At 42.4% G+C, this 19,598-nt stretch overlaps 3 protein-coding genes across 6 annotated transcripts in view; 2 read left to right on the top strand and 1 right to left on the bottom strand.

Moving 5' to 3' along the window:
• NMT2 (N-myristoyltransferase 2) overlaps positions 1-2,158 on the top strand; it is a 38,532-nt gene extending 36,374 nt beyond the window's left edge. The window contains exons 11-12 of the mRNA XM_045533987.1: positions 420-557; positions 730-2,158. Of these exons, the coding sequence (XP_045389943.1) occupies positions 420-557; positions 730-750 (159 nt within the window). The 3' untranslated portion in view covers positions 751-2,158. The remainder of the gene's footprint in view (positions 1-419; positions 558-729) is intronic.
• Positions 2,159-3,896: 1,738 nt separating this feature from the next.
• On the bottom strand, positions 3,897-8,224 carry RPP38 (ribonuclease P/MRP subunit p38). Of its 4 annotated transcripts, XM_045534005.1 has the most exons (3): positions 7,392-7,560; positions 6,415-6,682; positions 3,897-4,845 (listed from the first exon to the last, which is right to left on the bottom strand). In XM_045534005.1, exon 3 carries the CDS (start codon positions 4,833-4,835, stop codon positions 3,987-3,989), a length of 849 nt encoding a protein of 282 aa, XP_045389961.1. In that variant the 5' UTR covers positions 4,836-4,845; positions 6,415-6,682; positions 7,392-7,560; the 3' UTR covers positions 3,897-3,986. The 4 variants fall into 4 exon arrangements, with proteins under 4 accessions (XP_045389961.1, XP_045389977.1, XP_045389968.1 ...); XM_045534021.1 differs by lacking the exons at positions 6,415-6,682; positions 7,392-7,560 and adding an exon at positions 8,139-8,224; XM_045534012.1 differs by having other exon boundaries at positions 3,897-6,568.
• On the top strand, positions 7,629-19,132 carry ACBD7 (acyl-CoA binding domain containing 7). Its single transcript, XM_045534035.1, has 5 exons — positions 7,629-7,834; positions 12,234-12,629; positions 18,261-18,378; positions 18,487-18,549; positions 18,637-19,132. The coding sequence occupies exons 2-5, from the start codon at positions 12,522-12,524 to the stop codon at positions 18,708-18,710; spliced, it is 363 nt and encodes a 120-aa protein (XP_045389991.1). The 5' UTR covers positions 7,629-7,834; positions 12,234-12,521; the 3' UTR covers positions 18,711-19,132.
• The last annotated feature ends 466 nt before the right edge of the window (positions 19,133-19,598 follow it).

The raw sequence follows: 19,598 nt of genomic DNA, 5'->3' as shown, positions 1-19,598 counted from the left end.
TCTATAAAGTCTTTACAACTGTGGTTCTGTGGCAGTAGCTTCAGCTAAGTTAGGATTTAGGATGGCCAGTAATGAATAATTCTGGAGATGGAACCATCTTGAAAACTGTTCCCTTCTAGAACAACAAAATATTTTCTGAAATATTAGTAAGTTATTTTATATTAGTGGCAACCATCATACATTTTTTTGAATCAGCATTTCTGAATTATCTTACTGACTTTGACTAACTACTAGTTTTATAAGACAAATTTTGGATTGCATTCTTAACCTTCACTATGTGTTGCAGACATTAAACCCTATTATAAATGCCTATTCAAGCTATTACTAGAGGAATTAAATGTTATAATGAAATATGTGATATGGAAAATACTCTAGTCTTTTGATGTTTTAAATTTTATATCCTTTTTTTCCATTGGCAGAAAGGATTTGATGTCTTCAATGCACTGGATTTGATGGAAAATAAGACAGTCTTAGAAAAACTCAAGTTTGGTATAGGAGATGGCAATTTGCAGTACTACCTATACAACTGGAGGTGTCCAGGAACGGATTCTGAAAAGGTAAGTGAAGCAGGTATATAGCCTTTGTAAACTCAATAAATTTACTTTGACAGTCCCATACTTGCTACCCTTAGGATCAAGAGGGCTTTAAAGTAGCTTATAAAAATACAGATCTATTGTACTACATTGTAATTTAATTTTTCTTACTATTTCATTTATTCTCTCCTTTTAGGTTGGACTTGTACTACAGTAGATGGATATTTTTATTTGTAGAAGTCTGACATCATTTGTTAATGTTCTAATGATTTCTGGAACTGCCATTCCAAAGAAGAATAAAAGCACAAGTTAAATGAAACTGAAGTAGTAGATATCAGAACAGATGGAAAAACATCCACATGTGACCAGTAGTACACATTTCTAGCTAGGACATTAAAATTCATCCTTTTTTCACTGTTTACCCATTTGTGGGAGGAATGAAAGGGTACAAAGAGCACATTCTTCTAATTTTCAAACTTTTGGCTGTCTTTTGATGAAGAGAGGTATTTTTCCACTCTCTAGAAAAGGGACTTTTTCAGTGGACTAAACAGAAGTCACAAAGTAGAGTAAGAAAATCTTTGCTACTGTGTGGAGATAAATTGCTGCATTTCTATTTATTCAGTATATTTGTCCCTGGAACAGAAGGAAGGATCCATTTGGAATTTTTTTTTTTTTTTTTGGCTGCTGCTTTAACCCAAACATTTGGAAAATTTTTACTTACATCATCTTACACAGTATCATTTATGGGAACATTTATGGAATTAACACTTCTGTGACTCAAGGACAAGTGGTAGATTATTGAAGTGTGAAACAATATAAAAATGTACTGGTGACTAGGACATTGATTTCTCCCTACGCAAAGTTGCCAAATCAATAAACATACAGGTTTGTAGTTTGGTCTTCACCAGGTCGGTGGATTGTTTCAAAAGCAAAGTTCTGTGCACACACTGTGTGCTGTCTGAAAGAGCACATGCCCATGACTGACTAGACTTTTTTGCTGCTAGGAAAACTCCAGTTTCTTCTCAGCAACATCAAGGATCTATGTGAGGAAAAGGAAATGAAAAGCTCTAAGTCAAAAGAGATGCACGGTGGAATTTATTAGTGCTATCAGGACGTTGAAAGTTTGAATGTTTTTATTACTTATGCAGAATTGCACATGTTCCTTTATGTGGACTTTAATTTATCATGAAAACTGTCATGCTAATGGAAAATGTCTTATTTGTAAATAAGTGTTCATAATTTTGTTACTGATGATGTTTTTATCTAGAATTTGAAAAACAGAGTTTCATAGTGTACATATATGTGTATATATTGCTCGTCATCCAAGGGAAAAATAAGATGCTACAAGGGGCCACATAGACTGGCCTTGTCTCCAACACCACAAAGTAGATACTAATTCCTGCCTTTACTATACCAGTGCCTAGGCTGTTCAGTGCAGAAAAAGTTATTTTAGATAACATGATGGCATTTCCTTCATGTTTTACGTAGCCCAATGAAACAAATCATACCTTATACCAGGGAGGGGGCCCTCAAACCAGGGCCCAGGGGCCCATGGCCTGTTTTTGTACAGCCCAGGGAATAAGAGTTTTTATTTTTTTGAATGATTGAGGAAAAAAAAGTCAAAAGAATAACATTTTGTGGAACGTACAAATTATACAAAATTCAGATTTCAACATCCATAAAGTTTTACTGAAACACGGCCACTTTATTTACATGTTGCCTGAGGTTGCTTCACACTCAAAGGCAAGTTGAGTTGCAGTGACAGATCTTTTGGCCTGCAAAGCCTCAGATATTTACTGTCTTGTCTTTTGCAGAAAGTTTGTTGACACTGATGTACACTAATTTAGAGTTGAAAGCTACTTTATGTAGCTTGCCATTATCCTAAAGACCAACCCACAGCTGTGGCATCCCTGAGACTACCACTAGAGGGCAGACTTGGGCCCCACAGTAGTGCAAAATCAGGGGTAGCTCTGTACTTGGAGACTCAGTGGAGGACTTCTCATTTTGGAGAGTGCAAACCCAATTCTGTTACCAGTCTTTCCTAAAGGAGGAAAAAGGCTTCAAGAAACAAAACTGTACCAATTCACTGGAACATGTTTTGAGACACTACTAAGTAAAAGAGATTTTGACTTAATCAGAGTTAAGGCTCTAGTTAGGAACTTACTGTCCCACTTATTTTTATGGTACAGTCTTATACAAAGTAGCTTTTCAAAAACTGCAGAATTGCCAGTCTGAAATTCTGTCATGAGCTTAACTCCTGATGAAACTGTGACACTGTTCCTTCAAAGATTGATGTAATTCCAGTTGTTTCAGAATTCATATTATTTTACCCAACGATTTTTAAATACGTTAGTAACATTTGCCTCTTTACAATTTAAGCAGATTACCAATGAACATTTTAGAGAATCAGTAAAACTGTTTGTTTATAGAGTAGCTATTAAAATTAAATTCAAATGCAACATATAGTCTTACAAATTAAAAAAGAACTACCTTGTCTTGCACTTTGTTATGAAAATGTTCTACTCCATAAGGTATCCTTAGTTTTTTTGTTTTTGTTTTTTTGCCAAGATGGTATAAGTAAAATTTAAATGAAGAAGTGGCATAATTCATGAGTCAACCAGAATTTAGCCTGAAAAAATTTTTGGTAATCTATTTAATTCCCCATAAATTATAGAAAGTGACTTTTCCAAACACACTGTAAGTAGCATTGATTACGTTCCACTTCCTAACCTGAAGGACCCCTGTCATGGCACAGACCCACTTCTGAAGATCCAAAAGCTTCTTTTATTCTCTTTTTGCCACATTTTATCTTATTACCATCAAACTTTTTATATGTTAGATTTTCAAGGAAGTGAATTGACCACGTAAAGGTGGGTGAGTTCTAATTAGTCAAAATACCTTATCTGGCTTTTTCTATAAATACCGCGCCTTTCTTCCAAGTCCATGTCTATGCCTACCTACAAAGAAAGTCAAATTGACATGAAGTGAAAAATGTTTTGCTTCTGAAGACAATGTAGTGCTCAGCATTTGGTATCCTTCCTTTAAAACTGATAATGCTTCTCCAATCCAGTTTCATCTACCCAACTAACTAGAACCATGTTTACTGTGGCACACTTTCCAAGTTTGATAGAAAATAATGCTATGTGTTGTAGGATACAGATGTTCTTGCTTACAAGCATTGTACCAGACTTTAAAAAAGTGAATTTATACAAGCATGGACATTAGAGTTTCAATAAACTTTTGTTTTGATATTCATATTTTTGAATAATTTCTGCACTTAGTGTTTTTAAAGTTTCAGCATATCTGTGCCATACAGTTGGTCTTACATTATAAGGAACATTAGCAAACAGGATCCTATGAATATATGTAAATATAATTCATTTTATTAGTTTGAAGGCTTCTTTACAAGGTGTCCTTTTAAAAAATTATATGAAATTACAAGTTTATACAAGATCACTTTGAAGAAGTTTTTTTACTTTTGGATGATTTCCTTATCTTATTGGGGTTTGGGATCAGTTTCTTTATTTTCAGGGGTTGTAGTGCTACAGCAGAAGTCTTCCCATCAACAAACTTCCTCTTATGTTTTGAGAGATCTTCAAATGAAGTGTCCAAAATCTCTTTGTCTTGGCTTTCCAAAGATTCGTTCTCTAAATTTTCCCTGGAATCGTCAATTCCATCTTGAAGCCACGGGACACTTAAACTGGGTACTCTGGGCGTGATGGCTCTTACTTCGTCAACAAAGTCAGTGGTGTTCTTTTTGAATCCCAAGGCTAGAATGCATTTTAAGCCAATGACAGGGGCGATTCTCTCACTGAGCCTGGGGACCTGACAAGCGGGAACCGTTCTGCTTAAACTCAGCTGAATCAAGTGTGAGGTGATGATGGCGGGCTTGACCGACTTACACACGAGAACTAAAAGCAGGTCACTTCTTTCCAGGGCTCTGGTGACTTCATTAACACCAATGGCGAGCTGCTTCCTGACGTGCACAGGCATCCACCCCGACACCTGCTGGTTGGCATCTGGTTTTGTCTCCTTCAGGTCCTCACTAACATCAACATCTATGCTGCATTTTTCCCTTTCTTTTTTTAAGAAAGGTGTTTTTTTCTTTTTCTTCTTATCCTCAATCTTCTTAAGTCCGATAGACTTAAACCTGTCTTCAAGCGTCTGCAATATGAAGTGCATATCCTCTCTCTCCAGAGCACTCCAGCAGATAGTGTATGGATTGTTCAAAGATGTCTTCACAGTTAAAGGTCTTGTTTTACGAACAGATCCCCTCCCTGGGGCTTGAGGAGCTGCAGCCATTCTGAAAACCCTTCACAGAGAAGCAAAATGATAACAGAAAATTCATGTTAGCTAGAAATGCACATCTTAAGAATATCATGGTTTTACTCTGAGTCTTGATAAGCTAGAGCAAACCTAATTATACAGGTCCAATTAGCTGACCATCCATTGAACTTCTCTTTTAAGATTAATTACTTTCTCTATTTCTTTTTGGCCCATTTTGAATGCTCATTTGAGGCGCTTTAAAATATTCAGGACTATGGGTGACCAGTGAGGGTCTGATCTTCCCCTTTTCATGACTTTACTCATATACAGGCAATATGTGAATGTTTTGCATTATTGCAATCATAGTGTTTACTCATTTCATGTATCTAAAAATGTTCCATTTCTACTTGTTCATAATTATCCCTTGAGTGGCTGTATGATATTAATGTTACAGACTTGTTGCCATTATCCAAGTTGCTCTCTAGCTGGGCTTCCATTCATTCATTTAACAAACATTCCCTGAGCACCTCCAGTGTGCAGGCTGTGCTTTAGGCACTGGGGCTCTCAGTAAACAAGACCCCATGTCCACCTGCCCAGAGCTCAAACAATCTGTAAGGACCCAGGAAGCCTCTGCTTTTCATAATTAACCAGGGGTGATTTTTTTTAAAGACCTGAAACAGTAATCTATGCACAGGATTAAAACCTCAAGTAATACTTTCATTCTATCCCCTTTTGTAGGCCTCCTACAATTTAGGACCCTAAATTTCTTGACTATCTTTCCTAAAACATTTGACACATATGCAGGCATATGTTTTCCCTCTTTGTGGTTATTCCAAGCTGCTACTCTGGCTGGCAATTTCACAAAAACTAGGGAAATGTTATAATGAAATTTAAAGACATTAATCTATTAAGGAAAGATAAGAGGGATCCTTATTGGGGAAAATGTTTTAAACTGCTGGTCTAAAGGGCATATCCTGTTTAATCCTTCCCAGAGGCAACTGCATATTCCTTTCTCTTCCCTCAACTGTCTTCCTCCTCTTCTTCCTGGGGCTCAGCTAGAACCATAGGGACACAGTTGACAAAACCAAAGGAAGTCAAGTCCTTTCCAATTAAACTTGCATTTAGTAGGCTGGCAGCTGATGTGGAAGAGCAAATGTGTCTGTGCTTTGTGTCAGTATGTACAAAGCACTTTCTCCACGTATTATTTGATTCTCACGTTCCTGTAGAATTCCCCAGTGTGTGGAAGAGGAAACAGACTCACTGCCCAAAGTCACAACTAGTTTTCCAAATCCAAATTTTATGCTTTTTCAATGCAGGCTGTACCTCAATAACTTGTGGCTTTTTTAAAACACATACACATGGTTGGTCCTCACCCCAGATCTACTGAATTGGAATCTCTGGGAATACCACCAGGACATCTGAACTGGTAAAGAAAAGAAAAGAAAAGCTGCTCAGGAGACTCTGATTCAGAACCACAGTTAGGACCTGCTGGACAGTTTCCACACTGGACAGCCCTGAGAAATGGTGGTCCCCTAATCTCTACTCATCTCTGATATTCTTCCGAGTCACCTTCCCACAGAATACCAAAATTCAGCTCCTTGGGTTGAGATCAAACCTTGGTCATGTCAATATTGTCCACGAAGCTGCTTCCTTCCCACCAGCCACAGTGCGTGCCCTCCTCTTCCTCCATTGTCTCTGTGCTCCCCTTGAGCTCAGGAAACCAGGAGGGAAAGCAGATCATCCAAGTTCAATGTGGTGATTGCCAGTAGCTGGCATCAGGTTCAAGATGGTCAAGAAGAGATAAATAAATGACAGAGGAGCAAGACAAATAGGACCTAAAAGAGGTCTTGCCAAACTGCAAATCCCAGATCGTGTCTCAGCATCTAAACAGCACGAAGTAAATACTTAAAATTATGTGCAAGGATAGCAAAATAGGCAGTGACTTCTGTCTGCACAATCTGGTGGGCAGAGGAAGAGAGCCATGTAATTGGGATAAGCAGCATCTCATGTGATATAATCCAAAAACAAAGTACCAAAGAAGTAATCGTTTCAGAGAAAGGGAGAAAAATAGGAAGGCCTTCCAGAGGGTCCTTTTGAGCTATGTCTGGGAAGCCCCTGCTGCCTACAGACCAATAGCAAACTCTTTAAAGGGACATACAAGGAAGGCCCTCCACACTCTGGCCCCAATCTCCCACAAGGCTCCTTCTCCTTAGGCCCTGCCATGCCGATGACACTCGTCCCGGAACCGCGTACTGTTACATGAGGCCACCAGTTTCTCACCTCAATGTCTCTATGTACATTATTCCCTCTGCCTGGAATACCACTCCCACCCTCGCTCAGCCCCACGACCACCTTTCTGACTTCAACACATATTTACGGATTGTCCACCATGCACCAGGCCATAAAGATGAAGTAATTAAATAAGGAACAAATAGTCACTAGCCTCAGTGAGGTTACAATCTATGAGAAAAACATTAGCAGGTAATTATGTTGTCAAACAGCAAGGACGTTTCTGTCTAGGTCCGGTTGCTTGTCACACAAAGATCCAATTATTGAGACAAGGATTGCCAAAGAAAAAGGAATTTTTAATACCACAAATGTCTTGAGAGAACGGGAAAAGCTGCCTCAAAACCGTCTCTGCCGGAGTCCCAGGCCCGATGTCGCCCCGGACGGCGTATGGCGCCACCCCAGCACACAACAGCAACTCACGATGGCGACTCCGCCGTCATCAGCTGGCGACCCCGCCGGCTCCATATGCGCCTGCGCCGCGCGTGCGCAGAGTCCTCGCCTCCCCGGCTCCACCTACCAAATGTGGTGGGGCGGGGCGGAGCCGCTCGGAGCTCTTCCGGTTTTGTTATCCTGCGGTAGGTCACTCCCAAGGTGGGGGAAGTCGGGCCCCAGCGTCGCGCGGCCCGGAAGCGACAGAACGAGGCCCCATCTTCAAAAACCTGAGTTTAAGACCCGCTCCGGACAGGGTCCTAGAGCGGCAATGCACAGGCGCTGTGTCGGTCTCGCGAGATCTCGCGGTTGCCACGGTAATCTGCCGCCCGCGTTGTGACTGCCTCTGGTTGGGGGCCAGTCGTCCACCTGCAGTCTCCTGGAGGCTGGTTGTTTCAGGGCTGCGGCACCCTCTCTCTTCTAACCCTGTTTCTGCCTTTCGGCGCCCTGGAGTCTTAGTCCTCTACCTCTAATGGCTTTTCTGTCTCTGGCTTACCTTAGGGACGCAAAACCGTAGCCCCAGTCCCAGTGACCCATCCCCATCGAATCCCTGCAGACTGTCCGGCACCGGGAAAATCAAGATAAATGAGGGGCAGGGCGTTGGGTAAAACGCGTACTTACAGGCAATATTGTGGGGAACCCTGAGGCCCAGAAAGAGGGAGTAAGAGTTGCTTTGAGCTCTGCAGCAGCAGACCGGAATACTCCACCAAGCGCCTGCCGTGGCTACTGCAAGCGGTGGAGATTGCCGTTTTGGACGGAAAGTCGTGGACAATTGGTCAGACAGCTGAATGACATTTTGAAGGCCGGGAATCTGAATCTGCGGATCTGCTCTTGGCAGGAACTTAGAAGACAGGAGGTTGCTTCCCATCTAAAGAGCCTCCTCCCTGCTCCTAGTTTTCTTTTTCCTTTCCAGTCTAACTTAGGCCTCCTTCCTTTTCCTCTTCTGCATGTTGTATCTTCTTCCGTTTCTCTATCTCTTCACTACTCATTTTGTTTCCCATTTTTTTTAGCTTCTATATTTCCAGTTTCCGCATTTATAATAGCTACCTACGTAGTACCTAACTGGACATAAAGTAAACAAAACAAAAAGCTGGCTTTTGGTCAAAGATGATTGCAAGTTACACAGGGTAAAAATATAACGTGATTTTTATCACAATTAAGAAGATTAAAAAGAATGAGAATACAATGAGTTTGAGTGTAACAAAAGCTTTTATTTCATAAAATGAATCCTATGAACTCACTATGATGAACTACAAACATTATGCAGTTCTAAAGACAAATAAAGACACACAAGTCCAATTAAACTGCTAAAGTAATGGGAAGAAAATGTGTATAAGTTTTTGTCCCCCTAAGGTCCCAGATTTATAGTTTGAGCATCATCTCAGCTTAACATTTACTCTGTGGAGATTATTAGCTGTTCTAATATATTACATGACTCTGGAGCCAGGCAGCCTAGGTTGAAATCCTAACTTCATCACTGAGTAGCATATGACCCTAGGCAAGTTCATTAACCTTCTCTATGAAGGGATAAAAATAGTACCTGTTGTGAGGATTAAAAGAGATGATCCCACATAAGATGCTTAGCACAATTCCTGGCACATAGTAAGTGCTTGATAAATTGAACTGTGATGAATCTGGTGACACTCTTGGCAGAATTAAGTTAATAAACATTAAATATAGCCTTTATGATTTTAGTACTTATGTTTTATTTTAAAACTAGCAAGATAATTTCCACAAAAACTTTGCTAGAATAAACTACATTTCAAAGTTAATTTCTCTCCCATTGTATGGCATGAACATTACAACAAAAAAGTTTTTAAAATTCTTGTATGACCCAGTCACCTCCAAACATGATTTTTTTAAGAGTTCCCTTCCCACATATGCATGCTTTTGCATTAAAATTGGGCAGATTAAATCTTATGTTCTGATTTTCTTTCCACATAACATTTTTTCATGTTTCTCAAATAAAGGCTTCAAATTATTACTGTAAGTATATTTGGTATCCGATACTGAGTAATCAGTTTTGCTTTTTAATGACACGTATTTTAGCTTGTAAAACCTTAGCTTTCAGCCTGGGCAACATAGCAAGATCCTGTCTCTACAAAAAGGAAAACAAAAACATTAGCCAGGTGTTATGGTGCACACTTGTAACCCCAGCTATTCAAGAAGCTGAAGCAGGAGGGACCGCTTGAGCCCAGGAGTTTGAGGCTGCAGTGAGCTATGATTGGGCCACTGCACTCCAGGCTTGGTGACAGAGGGAGACCCTGTCTCTAAAATTCAAAACAACAACAACAACAAAAAACCCACTTCAGTTTGGTCTTTGAATAATAAAGCTCTCTTTTTATATCAATTCTAGAATTGGACTATTGTTAGGTTTATATGCTTGCCGTGGTGTATCAGTGATTTAAGATTCTGGATGATAAGATGTCATTAGCCACAGTCCTTTGATGAAATAAATGAAAGTCACAACAAGAAAATTTGTCAATAGAAGAACGTAAGAGAATTGACCACCAGATTCTTCTTTCCCTTCGTGAATTCTGACACGTGTGTGTGCAGTTGTTATATGTAACATCAACAATTATTTTGTAAACAACAATCAGTAATTTAAAATCAGTTCTGAAGAATAAATTTAATGAGGAGTTGCAAAACCAAAACAACAGACTTTGAGTCTGTCATACTGAAACCTCTGCTAGTTAGGACTATATAGTGCTCCAAAAATTATCTGTGTCCATAGAGGCAATGTGCATGTGAAATGTTTCAAGCAATTAAGCAATTTCTAGGCCTCACAGGACAGCAAAATCAAGATCAACATGATGTCAGTACCCTGAGCCTCTAGTCATGGGACAACATCCCTAGCCCCAGAGGTCAGATGACAAGTGTTATGAGGGGTGGGTCACTCTGCATTGAGGAAACAACTGTGAACTTCAGCAAACAGTTCCATAGACTTACACAGAAGCCTGCAGCTGTCCCCTAAGGTAGAGCAGGTTGCGGGGAGTTGGGAGGGAGAAGGGGGAGGAGATGGAAAGCCCTACTCTCAACTGAAGCTAGGGAAAGGGATACGAAACACCCCTGTGTTCCCTGCTTTCCACAAGAGGGAAGCCTTGCTCCATGAGAAATCATGGGGCACTCTGCTGAGACTCTGGATAGACTGCTATTAATATACCATCCACCAGGGCGCAGTGGCTCACTCCTGTAATCTTAGCACTCTGGGAGGCTGAAGCGGGAGGATGGCTTGAGGTTAAGAGTTCGAGATCAGCCTCAGCAAGAGCAGACCTGTTTCTATTAGAAATAGAAAGATTAGCAGGGTGTAGAGAGGCTGAGGCAAGAAGATCGCCTGAGCCCAGGAGTTTGAGGTTACAGTGAGCTATGATGACACCACTGCACTCTACCCAGGGCGACAGAGACTCTGTCTTAAAAAAACAAAAAAAGACTGCTACAGTCAGGCCTTGCCTAGGTGACTATGTGGAGATGTTCAGGGTTGTCAGGGGTCTTGGCAGAGCTGTTCTATTAAAAAAGAAATTTGCAAGACCTTAAATCAGATGGTCACAAGGCTAGTCCAGGATGTGTGTTCATGTGCCCTCTCTCACTCTCTCTCTCTCTCTCTCTCTAATGGATTTAATTTGATTTGATTTATTGTTTTTGTAGATGCAAACTCTTGATATGTTGCCCAGGCTGGGCAAACTCTGCCTCATAAAGCTATCATTCCCCACCCACACCCAGCTGACAGTCCACGAGACTATTCTATAATTGCTCTTGGGTTCTCTCTTAAACCCGCTCTAGTCAGGCATTGCCCCCCACCTCCACTGCATTAAGACTCCTATTTAGGTCATCCACGCCTAGGTTTAATCATACATTCTCAATCCTTATCTTGCTTGACATACTTTCTCCCTGGATTTGCTTTCTTGACTTGGTTTCTGGGATACATTTTCTTGGTTTTCCTCCTGCCTCAGCGATCACTTCTTCTCTGTCTCCTTTTCCTACTTCTTCCCCTTCTCCCCTCCGTGTTGGAGTCCCCAAGGGCTCAGTTTTCGGTGCTCTTCTCTTTTTTCTTCTACATACCTTCAGTTTCTAGGGTCATTCAGAATCAAGGTTCTAAATACTATCTCTGTGTTCATGAATTCCGAACTTTCCCGTCGTCCAGGACTTTAAAAGTAAAAAGAACCTAAAAACCGCCCAGTGCATTTTTCTAAACATTTACTTTTTGTCCTTTGCTTGGAAATGCGTTGATTTCCCCACGAAAATATTTTCGGGGTAGGGGGTGGAATTTACATGAAAAAGTAGCAAACTGTTTTTTTAGACGTAGCTTTATGCGAAACAAGCTAAAAGGTTTCTGAGCCTTTCTTGTCCATCAGTGATTGCACTGTTGCTATGTTCAACCTCAGCAACTGCCAACTCTTGAGTTCCTTTTCTCCCGGATGGGGCCGTTCAAACGGAGTCAGCTGGAAATCAACTCCTGTAGAGACTCTGGCTCTGGTTCGTGGGACATGTAACAAGATGCGACTCACAACCCTATTCTGCGTGTCTCGTCTGCGGCCTCAGAGTGACACTGGGTTTGTTCCTCTGGAGAATTGGGTCAAATTGAATAGGCGAGCGGTCCTGTGCCTTTGCCATAATTGAAAACAAGTTAGGGTGGTTGCGCGAACAGCATGTAGGTGTTTTTGCTTTGCAAGGAGGAGAAGAAAGGTGCAAACCACACGCCCTTTTTCACTGATGCAGGCCGGCGCCCCCGGGTTTCCAGGAATTACACAGGACAGAGGGGAGTAGCAGGAAGGGGTCCCAGGGGAGGTCGGTGCCCTGCGGCGGCCTCTCTGGGTTTCCCGCAAGAGACCTCTGGAGAAAGAAGAGAAGAGCAGGCCAAGAGCGCAGAGGACCTCATTGAAATTCACACCGCTTCGCCCTCCAGTTGGGGCAACGGATCAGCCCCGCCTCCCGCCTGCGGCCAATGGGAGATAGCCGAGTCCGGAGAGCAACCAATAGGAGCCTGCCGAGCCGAGATCCCAGCCAATGGGAGCGCCCTTTAATGGCAGAGCGCCCTTTAAGAGGCGGTGGGGTGCGGCTCGCGAGCCAGCGCGTGGGGAGCAGCCGCCGGGCCGGGCCAGCATGTCCCTGCAGGTAACCCGGGCCGGGGAGGCCGCGCCGGAGGGAGGATGCTCCGAGAGGGAAGCGCTCCAAGTGGGGCGTGGGGCAGGGGGACAGTCCCCAGGAGTGCTGGGCAGAGACCCTGCGGACACTCCCAGTCCTTCCCGAGCGTCCCCCGGATTGCAGTGTGGACCAATCCCGTGCAGTCTGTTGACATCAAGCCGGGGTGCCCCGTGGCAATCCTTCTGGACCCCGGGGACTGGTTAAACCACCGCCCGGAAAGGCGGGCACCAGCGCCTGGGAGCGCGGAGCGGACCCTGCTCCGTCCCCTCTTTGCATGTGAGAGAGGGAGGCGAGGGCGGCTGGGGTCCCACCCCGCGCCCCCTTGCTCGGTGGCACCTCCAGGGGCTCTCGTAGGCAGGTGTCTTTCTGAACCGAAGAGATCTGTGAAGCTCCGATTTTAAAATACGGTCGTGAAAAATATATATGTATGTTGAGGGTGGAAAACTTTGTCAAAGAGAACAGATATAAAGTAAGTAAATATCTTTAGGAATTCCTTCACCCAGGTGATAACCGCTGCTACCGTGGTGGGTTACTTCCTAGTAAGTCCTTTATCCTGTGTGTATGTATGTAAGTATATGTTCATATAGCTACACACACACCTATTATATTATTTCGTATATACAGTTTTGTTCCTGCACTTAACACTGTATTATGAGCATTCTCATCATTAAATATTCCTCTATAATGTGAACTTTTTAAATGCATAAAATTTTATAGAATGAATATGGCAAACTTTAACCATTTCTTTAGGCAGGATGTTACCCTGGGTAAAGGCACATACTCGAGGGTCACCTGGGTTCCAATGCATGCTTCACCCCTTCTTAGCCTGTCACATCATTATTTAACCTCTCTGTGCCTCAGTTTCCCATCTAAAAATGGAGAGGTACTTTTAAATGAGCTACATATGTAGAGCATTTAAAACAGTGCCTAACATGTGGTAAGTATCCGATGAGGACAAGCCTGTGTTTGAACATTCAGATATTTCTTATGTATGACTTATGTAATTCATACTGAACTCTCCCCAAAATAAGCAAAACTTTCTTCAAATCAGAAGATCTGAAAGGTTCCTTTTTAGCTTAGTACTTTTTTCTTTGCAGTTGTTATTTGCTTTAAAAATGTTTTTGATGAGGATTTAAAAGTCAAGGAACATCACAGGAAAGCAAGGTGCTAAGAAATATTAATATCAACTACCATGATGGTATCTATCAACAGTGCATTTAAGCATTAAGAATACTGGAGGAAAATAACTTAAAAAAAAAAAGACAGCCAGTAGATGGCTGAGGTATTTAAACCTCTTTCTTCCTTGCAACTTAACTGGCACCTGCAGGCATCACATTGGTACTTGTGTCCCCCCAAGATGCTACTGATGGCTCAGTTAATGGAAGCAAGAGGAAAGGTCACAAACACAGAGTCCCCAGTCTTCTGTTTCTTTATCCTGGAATAAGTAGTGGTGACAAACTCTTACAGAAGCAACAAGACAAATGGAATTTCTAATTCATCTACAGCCTCCCAATTTCATTTTAAAATTACAATATGTTTACATCCTCACAAAAGCTTTTAGGAGAGCTGAGGGTTATCCTAACTGGACAGATTTCTTTTTTAGATGATGAAGCTAAATGATTTTCCTTCTAAGAGGATGCACTTTTTCACATCTAGAGGATTCATGATTTTACAATTGACAAATAACTAATGCCCCTTCTCCACCCCACCCCCTACTTTTGTGTGACCTAAGAACTGTGCAATTCCTTGAGTGAGAGTTTTTGATCTTCCTGATTCAGTTCCTCGATGGGAAAGAATTGCTCAAAAAGACCTTGTCAATACGATGGGTGGGATGACCATGTTCTCTAGCCACAGAAAGTAAAGTTAGAGTAGGTGACAGACACATCAGACTGTCCATCTGGGGTGAAATGGGAAAGGAAATTTACCCAGAGGCCAGAGCAGTCAGCACAGAAGGCATGAGGTATCCAGCCTGAGTGACATTGGCATAACTACTGCCCCAAAGGTGGGGGGAGGGGACCTTGTGATGACAAAGTGAACACAACAGGGTCTAGGGAGAGGCGGAGAGGCTCAGTAGCCCTAAGGGAGCCTGTTTTGCAGCATCTCAAGCACTGCCAATAGGGAGGTCATGTGCTTAACCTTCACCTGGGGTGCTGAGAACCCAGCTGCAAGAGAATCAGCCCAGCAGAAGCTGAAGTTCCTTCCCAAAGCAGCGAGTCCAGCTCCATAGCAGCGTGGGAATATTATAAAACTGTGATTCCCTTTGCTCAGAATACTTTGGGATTCAGCGTAAACGGTGGTACCTTTAAAGCTGTGTGTCACCTATGCTAACTTTCTGATCCTCCTAATACTCACTCATTAATCCATCCCACAAGGGTGTGCTTACTAGGCTCCTGCTGGGCTTGTGCCACCTGCCCAGTCCGTAGGAGTCTGTAGGGCTCTGCTGTTGCGCCCAAGGTGAATATTCATGCCCTCCTCTGCTGTGGATGTGTAGGGGAAGAAGCGAATACAATGCTACCCAGCCTTCATGTTGGGCCCTAGTCAATTCTGTCCACGCTACCTGGAGCAGCTGTCCCTGCCTGTGCACCCAACAAACGCTGGGTCAGTGCAAACACCACCTGATCCCAGGGAAGGCTTCCTCCATGCCCTTCCCCTTTGTGCTGCCCTCTCTGCGTTCCCAGAGCAACCGCTGCTTCTCCTTGGCAGCGAATCTCATGGGTTCACCGCTGACCTGCTCGTCTCCCACTGGACCCTGAGCTCCTTCCAGCAGACGCCCTGTTCATCCCTGTCTGCCTAGCAAAAGCCTGGCCCACAGCAGGTTCTCAACCTGTTTGTTAGCGTGATATGTGCAACGAGCCCTGGGAGGGTGCAGTCCACAGACCAAATCAAGAATATTTTGCAGTCTTCATTGTGTTTAACCCTAACACCTTCTTGCTGAGACTGATGATGGTATCTTTTTGTGGCTGAAGCTGCATCTCAGAGGAGCTTTGTGTCTTGCATAGAGTCCCCGGGCAGTGTGTGTCGAAGCTAGAATTCAAACTGAGCGTCCCAACACAAAGCCGATGTTCTTTCCACTACAGCGCATCGTGGTGGGGTGGGAAAGGCCTCCTAGAGGAAGGTCCATCAGAACAGCACCTTAAAGCAGGAGCGTATTGGGTCGAGGTGCCAGGGCCGGGCAGGCTGGACAGAGAGATTGTGCTAGGCGTTGCTGTAGAACTTGGTTCTTCCCTGGGGAGGGAGGAAGGAGGGGGACCCCTGAAGTGGTGTGGGAAACTGTTGGGGCTTACCTCTTCTGTGCAGAGGGTGCAGACTGTGCAGACTTTCATTGGATCTTTTTTTTTTTCCCCTAAGATGGGGTCTTGCTCTGTCACCCAGGCTGGAGTGCAATGACACCATCACAGCTCACTGCAGCCTCAAACTCCTGGGCTCCAGTGATCCACCCAGCTCAGCCTCCCAAGGAGCTGGGACTACAGGTGCACATCACTATGTCCGACTAATTTTTAAATTTTTTGTAGAGACTGGGTCTTGCTATGTTGCTCAGGCTGGTCTTGAACTCCTGACCTCAACTGATCCTTCCACCTTGGCCTCCCCAGCATGCTGGGATTACAGGCATGAGTCACCACACCCTGCCTCATTAGATCTTTATGTGGCTCCATACCCCCCAAAATATGAAGAGCGATTTTCCAGAAACTCATTGCTGGAAGGCAGGGACCTCACGTGGTTTTTAGAAGGCTTAGAATTCTCATCAAGGATGGGCTCACCAAAAGGAATTGAGTTGCTCTCGTTGGAAAATGGTGTGAGACTTTATAGCAAATGGAACATCTGAGATGGCTAATGAGCCTACGGAGGAAGCTCCCCACACCTCTTTGTGAATAACCTTGCCCTGCCTTGCCCTTAGGAAACCCTGGCCACTCGTGTAGCATTTTGATTTTGTCCTTATTATAAACAAAATAGGTACACATTATAGAAAACTTGGAGAGCATAGAAAATATTAAAAACCAGAAAACTTACCAGTACTCAGAGGCAATTGCTGTTTACATATTTTAGTATATTTCTTTCCAGTCTTTACTTTTTCTACCCAACTTACAAAGCTGAGTGTATAAAAACAATTTTGTGCTCTTTGTTCAACTACAAAATATTTTGCATGTCTTACTTCATTGCAAGAACTGTTTTCAGTTTTTTCTAGAACTAGCTTTTTCGCCAAAAAGGTTTATAATAAAAATAATAGCTAACATTTACTGAACATTTACCATATACCAAGCACTATTTTAAGTGCTTTACACATGTTACCTTATTTAAATCCTTCTAACAACCTTGTGAATAGGTGTTATTATTGCCTCATATGCCAGATGAAGAAACAGACACAGAGAGGTTAAGTAATTTGCCCAAGGTCACACAGCTCTTAAGTGATGAAGCTCAGACTCAAACCAAGGCAGTCTGCCTCCAGAGCCTGTGTGTGTTCTTAATTATGGCATTAGGCACAAAACAGCTGACAGTTTCCTAGAAAGACACTTAGAAAGACAAGGCACCATTTGTCACATGCACCCATCCTTGTCAGTACCCTGTAGGAATTCATTAAGGGACTGGGTCATTTTCAAGGTTATTTAGGTTGGAGATCCTGGTCTCCAGTTTACAGATGATTTTCGTTCTTCACAACACAACTGTTCTAGTTGTGCGACTGTGTCCTGTTTTGGGGGCTGGATGGAAACTTGACCCAGCAACTCTGCCCAGCTCTCACAGAGGTTCTGAGGTTACAATGGGGTGATCCACTTTCTCTCCCAGGCCCTTGGACCAAAAGGGAGCTCTGGCATCCGAGAATAAATACGGGGGTTGGGGACTAACTCAAAGGGAGTTAGGGAGGTCAGGGTCTTCAAAGTTAACCCAAGATAAAGCTTATTACTTAAGTGCATGTGTGTGCACTTAAGTTTCCAGGAAGTATACAAATATACTTACTACTCAAGTATATCTGTATACAAAGTTTCGCTAGTCAACTCTAAGTTGGCTAAACAACTTCTCTTTTCTAGAAATCAGTTGAAATCAGTCTTCTAACTTTTGGTTTCAGTGTTGAAAGGAATCTGTGTAAGCAATGCAACTAAATCAGGAATATTGATTGCCCTTGGAAACTAGCTAGTCCACTAAATAATTATAAACGACACAGACGTTTAAGGATGAGGGTACGTGTGTGCTGGGAGAGAAATGCCCTGGACAGTGGCATGAACTGGCAGCAAAGCCCTGCATGTAGTGAAGTGTGGATTTAGGAAAAACAGGAAGGTAGTGTTCATGAGGTCATCAAGAAAGCTGCGTCGAGTGGAATGCCTTTTTTTTTAATACAGAAATTCACTATTTTCAGTATTAAGAATTTTATTTTGTTCTCCATATTTTGTCTATATATCAGGTGAGTACCAGGAAAGGTAAACCCCTGGGAGTTCAAATAAATTAGGATAATTCTGGTAGAACCAGAGTAGCAATAGTTCATTTCTATATGCAACCTTCCTCCTCTTCCTCTTTAAGTTCCCACACCCTGGTGGTAGTAAGTGCCCCCAAATTATAACAAGACCTGCCTAGAGTTAACAAATGCACCATGTGCGTTTTTTTTTTTTTTAGGCTGATTTTGAGAGGGCTGCAGAAGATGTCAGGAAGCTGAAATCAAGACCAGACGACGAAGAACTGAAAGAACTGTATGGGCTTTACAAACAAGCCATAATTGGAGACGTTAATATTGGTATTAGATTGTCCTTGAAAAAATAATTCTACATTTCATTTGAACAGTATCTATAGACATACACAGTAAAAAGTAAACCTGAAAATACATTTTTCCTTCTTTTGGCAGAATGTCCGGGAATGTTAGATTTAAAAGGCAAGGCCAAATGGGAAGCATGGAACCTCCGAAAAGGTTTTTAATTCTTTAATAAGTTTAAAAATAACTTTCTTCATTTCCCGGTGCACCAATCAGGGAGATAACCTATTTGTGTCTTTCTAGGGTTGTCGAAGGAAGACGCGATGAGTGCCTATATTTCTAAAGCAAACGAGCTGATACAAAAATACAGAATTTAGAATTCAGCATATGAAAAAAAAAAAAAGAATTCAGCATATGAGAAATTTTTCTTTCCGAAGTTTTCACAATGGTATCACGTCCTCACATTCAGGGCAGAAATGCATGGCTAACTTGATGGATCGCGTCTATTTTTGCTATTAGCATGAACTGGAATACTTAATTAGGAGTACGCTGAAACTACGTAGTTAACTAAATTTTACTTGCTTAACCTAGATGACTGTACAAGTTCTTTTAGAAAAGTATTGCTCTGGTAGTGTGTATACAAAGATTTAACAACTGCTTGTTCTCTTGGCTTATCTGATCTTCTACAATGAGCTGGTGTTACTGGTGTAATAAAAACAGGTTATTAAGAATTAATAAGAATACTCTTTTGTTACACACATAGCTTTGGGCTCAGGCTGATGCAGTGACACGCCTGGTTCCCGTCCTCACTGTGTGACCTACTTGCTGGGTGGCCTGGGGTTGGTTATTTAACCCTGCTAAGCCTCATCTATAGAGGAAAAAGAATAATATCACTCCCACAAGGTTGCTGTAAGAATTCAAGGAGATAACTGTACCCATGCTACCCTCTTATTAGAGCAAATGCTATAGAAAACACAACAAATAAGTTGAAAAATGGGTTTTTTAAAAAGAAATGTATACATCTATCTATAGTGCCTTAAAGAAAGAAAAAAGCAGCCGGGCGCGGTGGCTCACGCCTGTAATCCTAGCACTCTGGGAGGCCAAGATGAAAGCCTGCTTGAGGTCAGGAGTTTGAGACCAGCCTGAGCAAGAGTGAGACCCCCATCTCTACTAAAAATAGAAAAAATTAGCTGGGCATGGTAGCATGCACCTGTAGTCCCAGCTATTGGGGAGGCTGAGGCAGAAGGATCGCTTGAGCCTAGGAG

This window comes from Lemur catta, chromosome 1 (genome assembly GCF_020740605.2).
Source record: "Lemur catta isolate mLemCat1 chromosome 1, mLemCat1.pri, whole genome shotgun sequence".
NCBI lineage: Eukaryota > Metazoa > Chordata > Mammalia > Primates > Lemuridae > Lemur > Lemur catta.
This window is presented reverse-complemented; position numbering and strand designations above follow the sequence as displayed.